General features: G+C 46.7%; 1 protein-coding gene across 1 annotated transcript; it reads right to left on the bottom strand.

The window, feature by feature from the left end:
* Positions 1-70: 70 nt before the first annotated feature.
* LOC124489156 (SAM and SH3 domain-containing protein 1-like) lies at positions 71-11,061 on the bottom strand. The gene is made up of 17 exons (XM_047051826.1): positions 10,764-11,061; positions 9,060-9,197; positions 8,658-8,704; positions 8,007-8,048; positions 7,451-7,491; positions 7,202-7,285; positions 6,545-6,642; positions 6,179-6,241; positions 5,023-5,134; positions 4,530-4,924; positions 3,793-3,870; positions 3,541-3,672; positions 2,359-2,497; positions 1,868-2,019; positions 1,558-1,767; positions 1,081-1,231; positions 71-571 (listed from the first exon to the last, which is right to left on the bottom strand). The coding sequence occupies exons 1-17, from the start codon at positions 10,785-10,787 to the stop codon at positions 399-401; spliced, it is 2,079 nt and encodes a 692-aa protein (XP_046907782.1). The 5' UTR covers positions 10,788-11,061; the 3' UTR covers positions 71-398.
* Between the last annotated feature and the right edge of the window lie 315 nt (positions 11,062-11,376).

Here is an 11,376-nt window from a genome sequence, read left to right as displayed (position 1 = left end):
ATCCCCTATCCCACCCTATAGTTAACAAAGGTAGAAAAACAATAATTGTATCCTTTGAATCCAAGTGAGATAAAGTTGTAAATTCCTTTTTACTACTGTATATTTCCAACATATACAGTCACTCACTGACTCAGTTTACATTGTACATATTCACTTCACCATGTAAACGAAGGAACAGCAGAGGAACAGCAGAGGTAGACAGTGACACTTCAACACAAAGAACACATCTTTAACAGTCTCGCTCTGAAACGACATAAAACCATTTTTCGCCTTCAGCTACACGTAGCCTAAACCAACTGGGCATTGCTGCACTGTAAAAACGTCAAAAGGAAAACAAGGTGACACATCTCCATCAAAGGATGGATGTATATGAGTAATATACGTGAAGTAACTGATCATTAGGAGACGGTCAGTGAAGGATAACCGGATGGCAGTTCGGTTTGCTCTGCGTCGCAGCAGTCGGTCGGCATGTAGCAACCGGAGTCCCTGGGATGGTCGTTCAGGTTGGTCTTGATGCTCGCGGTGGGAGAGCCAGCCTCCTGGTTAGCCCTGCCTCCCTTCTGATCGTCCCCTGCAAGGAGGAGAGGAAGAGGAGGAGTTAACCTTGGCGTGATGTAGCCGCGTCAGCCGCCAAGGAATGTTTCCTAGGGGGGCTGGTATGGTGCTAATGGCTGGTGCATGGTTTTGAGTCAGGTGGCTGAGCGGTTAGGGAATCGGGCTAGTAATCTGAAGGTTGCTGGTTCGATTCCTGGTTGTGCAAATTACGTTGTGTCCTTGGGCAAGGCACTTCACCCTACTTGCCTCGGGGGGAATGTCCCTGTGCTTGCTGTAAGTCGCTCTGGATAAAAGCGTCTGCTAAATGACTAAACGTAAATGTTGTGACCCTTCTACTGTGACTGCGCGCAACCTAGAAGAGAGTAAGGACACAGTCTGACACGATGTGCTGTCAAAACCGACCAAGTTACGGACATGCCTGTTCACTCTTCCTCTATCAAATCTGCGGTGACTTTTAACCGCAGGCTTCCGCCAGAAATCCCTAGGATGCTGCGGAGGCCCAATAATTCCCCCCCGTTTCCTTACATTGGGGTTCTTTGAGGCAGTGGAAGGCAGCCAGCAAGCGACGCCTGTGTTCCAGGTCAGTCACGTTGAGCTCCATCAGGTGCTGGTCTCTGAGCTGTCGCAGGTCCTCCACGGTATGGTAGCCACTCAGGAGGAGAGGGGAGACGTACTCCTACAACACAACAACAAAATACTCGACTTCAGTCCCTACAACAGACCCATGTTTTGGGTGTCAGGTGTTTTGAACAATGGTGTTGCTTTGCTAGAGCGGAATTGTATTTTCCTGGTTCCAAATTAGAAGTGACGTACAGTACTGGGAAAAGGTCTGGTTTTTCTGGACATATTTTGTCTTCTGTATGTTGAGAGGGAAAGTTGCTTAGTCTCTTTTTTTCTGAAGCATTTTTGCATTACTTTGAAATGTTCTTTTGTTTGTGAGTAAGACTTTTGCACCGTCCAGTATGTGTCAAAACGTGTGTGTGTGGGGAAAAGAGAGGGTACCTCCAGGTTAAGGCGTGTTAAGAGTTCATGTAAAGTTCCTGGCTGGGAAGGAGGGTTTTTCCTCGGCGGCCTCATTTTCTGGGGCAGTTCGGGCTCCTTGTCCACCAGGACGTCCACATAGACAAATTTGAAGTTACCCAATTTGCCGTTTAGTATGCCAGTCCAGATTCCCATGGGGGGCTTGCTGATGATGTCGATCGTGTCCCCTACCTTTAATGGAAAGCAGAAAAAAACGACGTCACATGCTAACTCTCGTTTATCAACACAAAGCGAACCTTGCATTGGTGAGAATCCACGGCAGCTAGATGACCTTGAGTTTGAGGGATTCAGTGTCGTACGGACTGGGGACGAAATCGGTGTGGACCCGGGCTCTACCACAGAACTGGCCAGGGTAGGGAGGGTCCTCGTCCAGTCTCAGGATGTCTCTGTGACTGAAGCCATCCGACCCACTGGTGACTCCACCTGTATAACAGCACACAAAGAGCAGGGCTCACCATCATCAGGTTCATTCATTCCCTTTTTATCAGGCGTAGGCACAGACCAGCGGAAAGAGAGAGAGAGAGAGAGAGAGAGAGAGTCATTTATGGGCAGCTACACACCGAAGGGTTCATGTGTTCAATCCAATCCCACTGTCCAGGCTAACAGAACTATATTTGGGACCAAGGTGCCATCAGCATAATTGCTTAGCGATCTGGCAGGCATGGCCGGTTTCAACGTTGAAATCTGTCCATAAACCAAAGTTGCGTAACGAGAAAAGGAGAGTGTGGAGATGTGTGTTGGCTCGACGCCGCGGCCGCTTACTGGAGGAGCTCTGCCCGCTGTTGAGACTGTAGAGGCTTCCCAGGGAGTTACTGGACCTCCAGCGTCCGCTCGCGATCGACCGACCCCCGTCGGCCCCTCCTCGGCCTCCCTCGCTGCTCTCCGTTTCCCCGCTCTGTCCCTGAGGGAAAAAACAAAACCCACTTGAATTGCTTTCTCTTTCCCCGTTCACCTCCTCGCTCGCCTTCCGTCATGGGAGGTGAACAGGAGTCAGATGGCTGAGAGGTTAAGGGAATCAGGCTCTTAATCAGAAGGTTGCCGGTTCGATTCCCGGCCGTGCTAAATGACGTTGTGTCCTTGGGCAAGGCACTTCCACCTACTTGCCTCGGGGGGAATGTCCCTGTTCTTACTGTAATTTGCTCTGTAGAAGAGCGTCTGCTAAATAACTAAATGTAAATGCACATGTAAATAACAGAGAGAGCCTATCAGGAGGCTGCGGCGGGACCCCGGAGCTGCTCCGTGTTTGATTTCTCGCGGGCCGAAGGAGCTCAGCGTCCCAGCTCATGCCGGGGCACGAAGCTCTTCTGCCGAGCAAAGTCTTTAATCCGGGGAGAGCTGCCTTGCCATTTATAGCTAAGGTGTATCTAATCTCTCCATACCTGCTCCTGTGTGCTTCGCAATAGAAGGCTTTCCGCCTCCCGTTGCGGTACGACACCAGAGCTGTCTCTTTTCAGACACATGAATAGCTTGGTAAACAGATCATTGGGTGACAAGACGTAGATGTGGGCTCTGTCTCTTTTGGACTCGTGCATGTACGTCTCTGGGCTAAAAGCTCTCCAGCTTCGTAAACTCGCTCGTCAAACTTTTAATCTCCCTTCTTTCTGTCTGTCACCTTGAGTAGCCTGAGCACTTTATTGTTAGGATCAAGGCCGTAGCCATGGAGTCAACATTGGGGGGGACGAATTATATTTTTTAATTATAATTTCGGACAGCGTGCGTGGCTGCCTGTTGTAGCGTAGCATATTTATATTTTTATATCAATATATTGGGGGGGACGTTTTGACCAGATTTGAATATTGGGGGGGGATATGTATTTTGATTACGGCCTTGGTTAGGATGACGCGTCGGGCTGTTCTGGGATAAAAGCTCCACTATTCGTTTGACGGCCTGTCGTGTTTTGTGTTTGAGAGGTGATTGGAGTTTGCTGTTGTCTTTGTCACTGACCGTTTCGCCGGACAGGGGTTTGACGTGATTATTTCCCATCCTCTTGCACATGGTGTGGGAAACGGCTTTAATCCTCCTCCCCAAACTCCCTGGACTGGTCTGATCACTCCCCACGTGTTCTCTCCCTGCAGACTGCAAGCACACGAGGAACGTCAACGGATTCCTCCCGAGGAATTACAATGTATTCAAGAATCAAATGAATTCAAAAATGTCATTTCGAGTTTCACGTCGCCGTACAGACGCTCCACATACCAACGTCCCTTCGTATTTCGGCCTCGTTGGCGATGCGTGTAGCGTCGGGCCGTTGAATCTCCCATAGCTGCTGGTACGCTGGGCGAGAAGAGAGATTACGGATTCAAATGGGTTCTGATGTGTTAGGATAACTCAGCCAGGCATGTTATCTGTGTTTACTTTTAAGGCAAATAAACACACTCCCATCTGTATTTTCCAGGCAGACATCCTGAACAGTTTCTCTAATCTTCTGCCATGCGGGACATACTGTTTTAAACTGTGGATTATGTCATACTGCCCCTTTTTCATTCGCTTCAATAAAGATCAAATCAAATGTTATCAAAAATGATTTTAAATAAAACGTAGCATATTAAATATGGTGAGTTATGTCACCTTGTTTTCAGTTTTAATGCACTTACTATTGGATGCTAGAGCTATTCATGCTCAAGCCCTCTCTAAAATTGGTCAGGGGCTTGTCTGCACTATCTTTATTGTGTGAAATCATCATCTGAGTGAGCATTATTAATGTGAAACTGTGCAGAAGCAATGGACTGCTGCATACTGGTCCCCTGGTTAGATTCATCTCAGTGTTAATTTTGGGCTTCCCATCGATCATCTGCCACACGACAATTTAAACATAAAGGAAGCCTCTTTCATTGGCAGGCGAGACCAAGTGATAGTGTTTCGAAACCGTGATGCGTTCAACAACAAAAAAACACGTCAAAGCTGTTTTGTCCACCCCTTCCGTTTCATCTCACCATGGAGTCGGAGATGTCCACGTCGGTGATGGAGCGGATGACCCGCGGGGGCAGAGCCTGTTTGCTGTCCAGCTCCTGCACCAGGCTCTCGAAGCGCTCCCAGTCTGTGGCACGAGGCAGAGTGAAGTCCAAACCATGGACCTGGTGTTCCACCCGGAGACGGGGGCAGGTGTGGTACGGCGGGTCCCAAGGCGGAGGGACTTCGGTGGGGCTCCAGCGGTGGGCGTGAGCCCCTAGGGAGCACTGTCCTTCTCCGGCTCCTCCGCTGCTCTCCTGGGCCGGCTGGCGCTGCGGCGACGAGGCCGCCTTGACCGGCTTCTTGTCTGTCTTCTTACTCAGCCCAATGCAGGTTATGACCGGACTATCCTCTTTGAAGACGTTGTCTGCCAAATGACCTGAGTAAGGGAATGGAGGATGTTTTTTTTTCCAATTCATACTGCACACAAGAATTCCCCAAATGAATCGTGTCTTTGGCGTCTTCCTGTTTACCCACCGCTGCTGTCCGAGGCCGTCTTTCCCTCCTCCGAGCCACTCCCCTTCTTCACTTTCACCAGCCTCTGTATCCTCTTCAACGTCCCCTTCAGCTCCTCCTCCGCTTCCCCTGTCTGCAAAAGCAACCCATGCTTGTTCAGCCACATCGGGTACCACGGTTCACATTCACGTCGCGTGAAGCCGGAGCAGCTAGCTGAAGTGATGCGGTAGAAAGTAGAAAGTCCTACGCCTTGTTCCCTGCGAACATGTTTACCCTGGGTTTTTTTTTTCCCTCTCTGTACCTTTAGCTTAGCACAAGTTAAACCGCCGACTGGTCACGGTGGTCAAATGGTTGCTGGGTGACCGATCTGCTGCAAGGCCGAGGCTCTGTCAGTTAATTAAGGAATTGATTCTGTGTCCTGAGAACAGATACGCAGAGTGAAGTGTCTCTAATACAGCCTCCATCCTCACTTCCAAGCTAAGTTCATGACCTCGTTTCACCTCATGTGCTTCCTCCAGGGCCAAACAAGTGAGGCGAACCCTTCAAGAAGCCTTGTAGGTCAGTACCACATGATTAGAAATGGTTGCTATGAGCAACAATTCATAGCAAAGGTCATTAGAAATGTGAAGCCAATGTCAATTTGTCCCTTAAACGCTCCGATTTAGTCCAAAGCAGGTGTCACCCTGGCAACTGGACCCAGTACAATAGATAGAGGTCAAATAGATTTTGGGGGTTAGTGTGACTGGTGGGGATGAGGGGGAATTTGTGCACTTCATCCCTCCAGGTCACAAAGACACCCACAGTGGATCCACACAGACCCACTTGGGATGACGGACACTGGGGATGAGGGACTACCAGAGCCGCCCTCTGCCATCTGTACTGAATCACACATGGTCATGTGGACCACTGCAGTTAGCGGTGCGTGCGACCATTGTCAAAGGAATGCTAAGCTACATGCACGACAGACCCAAACTGGGATAGCCCAAAGCTATCTTGCTTTTGGTCACCCCGGGACTGGCAAAGATTGGATATCCCGAAAAGATCACTGTAACCCTTGTGCTAGGCGAATTGTGAGAATCTTGAAGTGGATTGAAAGAAGATGAGATGGGAAACATTGGTCCGTTTCGAAGTGAGAGCTCAGAGATCTCGGGAGATTGGGATGGTATATGCCACTCACCAGATCTTGACGATTGCAGTCACTGTGCTCATAGTTAGGTTTCCATGCTTCAAAGTTGACTCCCTTCACAGACAAAGCACCAGTTAGAAAACAGGCTGTCGTTGCACACGCTCTTATGTCACACAGTTTCTGGGCCACTTGTCCAGGGCCACGCTGTGTCACTCATTAGCAAGATGAACACTGACAGTAAATCAGGATTGTGGTTACATAACGTTGACCCATTGTTTTTTAAGGTGTTTATCACGGTAATGAGGGAAGAATGCCGTTTTAGGAAATGCCTACCATTTGAACCATTTGTCAAATAGAAATAGAAAGACTTTCATTTGAACAGATTTGATGACATTGATGTGCCCAGTCGTAGCCTACCTGTGTTAAAGGGTCTTTTTCTCTTCTCTCAAGGTTCAGCTGCTTCTCCCTGTGTTCCACAGACGGCACGACGCTCTGGCAGTAGACTGTGCCCGCCTCTGACCAGACAGAGTCGAGTTCAGACACACTTTTCTACCTCGAAAATGATTTTCAAATCGCTTCGTTTGCAGCTTTGCCGTTGCTTTGCAGCTTTAATGCACCAATGTATGGCAAATTATATAATATCATTTAGAGTACCACTGTTAAATAACTTTACATAACATAGTTAAGAAAACATAAACATAGTTGCTTTACTCAATACTACCTTGGGAAAAGAACACACATCGGCAACACCAGCAGCAAATCTAGGTTCCCACTTTTGGGGGGGGCTAAACCCCTAGATAAAACCTATTATTTTTCCTAGTGGGGTCTGGGGGCATGTTCCCCCAGAATACATTTTTGAAAATATCATTTTAAATAGTGTCCTCTAGTGGGATTTAGGAAGAGAAATTAAAACATTTAGATTTAAAATATGAAAGAAAAAAGAAACTGTAAAAGGCTCCAGCCCCCCCCAAATAATGCTAGATCCGCCCATGGGCAACACCATTTCGGATTTGATGACATGCTTTAGCTAACATGCTTTGTTTATCTAGCCATGTACTGGACACATGTTTGTACCTTCGTTGGGATTGTTATGGGTGAAAACGGAAACCGTCTCGTCTCTGTATGTCTGCCAGGAGAGAGGATCTCTATCTGTGTTCTCTGCAACAGAGCGTTTAGCGAAACGAGAGAAATATGCCATTAATGGATTCAATGCGAGGAAAAAAAAGCCAGATCAAATCAAACAGACAAATGATCAAATTATATTTGGTTTATTCTTGTGTAAAACACTATACAGACACTAAACGGATTGATTTAAATACAAACCTGTTGTTTCATTCTCCAGTGTTGATGTTGGTACGTGTGACCTGTTATGACACAGAAACAATCAGACAAAGGTTGTCTTCTCACATGCAAATGCCCTAAAAAATACTTTCCAACAGCTAAATCATTGAAATGTCTGACATGGTTCCTCACCTCACAAATGACACTATAGTCACTCACACACACAGCAAGCAATAGCTCTCTTTTAATACACTTTGTTATGACCCAATTGTTTCATAAATACACTCTGGGCTCTTCCCAGTATTCACTCTTTCCCGAAACCAGGTTTTCAGTATTCTGTATGATATTACTAAAACCAACAGGACCATCAGAAATCGTCCTGTTTTTTCTAATGTGTAACGAAGGCCTCGCTCACTGACATTGGCTCTGACCAACCGCAAGTTAAGAATACGTGTCAAAGGAGTGATTAAATCCTAACTCTGGTTCCTGTCAATCTAATCCCAATCCCCTGCACGTCTCGCAAAACCGTATAACAATAATCCAACCATTCTTTAGCACGGCTAGACTACTGCACTAGATGAAACAGATTTCCACCTACGGTAGATGAACTGGAGTGGTTTCACGAGTTTTGTTTGTTGATCTGAGGAGAAAAAAGAAACAAAAATGCAAATCTTGAAAACCTTTAGGAACAGCTCATGGAACATCAGACAGCTATAGTTAACGGAGCCTACTTCATCCAAAATCAACTTGAAGGCAGACGCTTTGAGAGGGAACACCCCAGGGGCAAATCTAGGTTCCCACTTTTGGGGGGGCTAAGCCCCTAGATAAAACCTATCATTTTTTTACCCAGAAAACTAGGGGAGTGTGGGGGCATGTTCCCCCAGATTTTGGGGGGGAAAATTTTCCCTTTTAGATAGTGTCCTCTAGTGGGCTTTAGGAAAAGAAATGAACACATTTAGATTTAAAATATGAAATAAAAAAACCATGTACACATTTTTTTTTTGGGGGGGGGCTAATGAAACTTTTGGGGGGGCTCCAGCCCCCCTCGAAATAGGGCTAGAGACACCCATGGAACACCCTAATCACAGTTGTGGTGATAGTGACCATGTAGCGAGCAGCTTCTTACAGTAAGTTTTCATCTGCAGGATGACTACTCAGCATCCAAGTATTTGGAAGTGTAAGCCTCTCAGTTTGATTTGAACCAGGGGACGTGCCTGAGTTGATCAGACAAGTCAGGAAGCTCCCCTACCTTTTCTTTTTCTTCCTCGAATGAGCCGGGTGAGCCTGAGGCTGTTCCTGGGAGACACAGAGAAATATTACACATCAACACAGCGTCTGGTCTACGCACGTCAAAAGTGGAGCATGTTCCGAAATGGGAAACGGTTACAGTTTACACGACGGTGCAAATGACGAAGACCTCTTTGAGAGAGACTGAAGAGCTAGACAATACACTGTGAGGCTCGCACAGTAACTCCTGTGCTTGAAAAGCTGCAGCGGTTCCCTCTGAGGTTTCTGGACGTACGGCTCACGGAACACGCCGGTGCACCCATCCCCTGGCCTGAGGAATCCTGACCGTTGCCAGTTCCAGGTCACCAGGAGCAGACGCCTCGCCAGTGGTTGCTTGGCCGTGCGACAAAGTTGTGTTACTCACCGAGGAGAGGTTGGGATCGGAGCCTCGCCACTTCTCCTTGTTCCTCGGGAGAGATGGACTTCTGGTGCAGGGGGGGATCAAGTCCCTGATGAGAGACCTGCCTTGATTGGGTTCATACAGGCTGTCGGTGGAGCCCTCCTGAATTGGAAACAGTAGCGTTAGCAGAGGTTACACTTCGAGCTCACAGGGACTCTGGGAATGTTCCGGTTTTGATTGTACGAGCTGTCGTTGCCCTGCTGGATGGTAGATGATTTGAATCTTTAAATGTCTAAGCTTATTTTTCTCTAAAACTCTCTGTTTGGGGACAATGTGGAACAAGCAGCTGTTCTAGTCGAGTCTGATTTTGCTTCCAGTCCTTGAGTGGGTTGCATGTTGTTGGAACATGTGTTTTTTGAGATAAGTCTTGAAACATTATCAGTACTGACTTGACTGGATTAGACCACACAACTCAGCTCGACCGCAACACTATCCAGTGTCTTGCATTGCCAGAGTTAACCTACAGTGAATACAGTTGGGGAAGAAATAACTTAAATTTCATAAATTCCTGTCAAAGACAACATAACAGGTGACGATACTGATCGTTCCTGCACCACTATAACTCTCCAGAGGACTGTCGTATCGTTTACAGATCAAAGCCAGGCCATCACATCTCTGGGTGAGCTTATGGACCTCATCAGATCACCCAGACCCTGCTCAACTGTGGGAGTTCCCCTTTGACCACTTGAGCTGTTTGGTGTCATGGACTTGAGCTGACATATGAATGAGTTGCTGTTTGTTCCATAGTTACATTCTGTGACAGTATGGAAACGCCTTAAGAGTGACATGAATCTTTTCACTTATGTCTCGGTTGTCTTGACTCGGTTGTCCTGGAAACCATACTGCCGGCCTCAACTGAATTTAGTGCTCCCTCCTGTGCTGTGACACAGTTCTGATGTCTAGGGGACAAACACATGGAGTTGCAGTCCTCTCACTTCACACTGCGAACATTGGGGATTATTCTTGACCCAGCGTGATTTTGTCTTAATCCATGAATAGAACGCGTTCCTCTCTGCTGTGCGTAGCCTGGTGATATGTGATCTGCTTCAAAGAGCTCAGAGGCGCAAACATTCATCCATGAAAGAATATAATAATATAAAAAATTATATATTACCATGTCTCCGTGCCCCCTTTTTACTGTGCTGTTTCATTTAGATTCTGCAGTTTTTCTTGAATATGAGTCACTTTTGTATGATATACCCCCAGCTTGCCACAAAGAAAGATAGTTTGGCAAATAGGCATTTGCTTAAAACTCAGTCTCTACATCATACACAACCCTCATCCCATTTTACACTTACAGTTCTACTAATAAACTGATATAATATCGATTTTACATTTTACATTCTTTCATGTCAATGTTTTTGTCCACTCTAAAATGCAATGCAACATGAGAAACACACAATGCCAGCATTTCTTGATAACTTTTTGAAGTTCAACCAAAGTGAAAGTTAAATCCCTTTCATGTCTCTCTTCTGGAAGATTCCATTTCAGAGAGCTGTCAACAGCATTTAAGTGTCCAGTCTGACCTCTCTCAGCCCAACAGCCTCCAATCGACACCCCTGGGAACGCTGGCAGGCTGACTTCACCAACTGACTTGCAAAAGTTGTCCGATTGACTGCGTCAAACATGGAAACAGACAATCCCATTTTAAAAGAGGTTGTGTCTTACCAGTGAGAAGCAGAAGAAATTCATGTTCCACGCTGTCCTTTACTCTGCCATCTCCGGCGACAGACAATAGAACGTGTACGTGGTGTGAACACCCGCGGCACGCAAACACGCAAACACGCGGTCACACACGCCCACCCCAGGCACACGCACACATAGCTTCCCGGCTCAATAGGCTGTCTACGGCCTCAGCTTAATTCCAGTTTAAAACCCTCACATAATCCAATAGCTGCAGTGAGCATTTACTGTCCACGACGGCTCTCTCACACAACTACCCGTAATCACAATCCCTGCAGGGGCTGCACACGACAACAGAACAAACACTCTCTCAAGCTCTTTTTGTTATGGGGTGCTCATTATCCTTCACCCTGTCATCATTATGATTTGGTGAAGGAATGAGTTGCTCGTGGGAGATACGCATTTCTGTTATCTTTGTGAATGTTTTATTAGATGTGCAATACGAACTGCGAGGTAAAAGTGAGATTTACAATTCAATGTAAAAAATAAAGAGACATTGTAGTAGTGTGACTTGATGTAGCCTACATACATATATTTTTCCAGACCTTGAAAGTGTTTTGAAGTTGTCATGAAAAACCTTTACCAGCTACACCAAAAC

This window comes from Hypomesus transpacificus, unplaced genomic scaffold (genome assembly GCF_021917145.1).
Source record: "Hypomesus transpacificus isolate Combined female unplaced genomic scaffold, fHypTra1 scaffold_181, whole genome shotgun sequence".
Classification (NCBI taxonomy): Eukaryota; Metazoa; Chordata; class Actinopteri; order Osmeriformes; family Osmeridae; genus Hypomesus; species Hypomesus transpacificus.
Note: the sequence above shows the minus strand (reverse complement) of the source record. Positions and strands in the feature narration are given on the sequence as shown.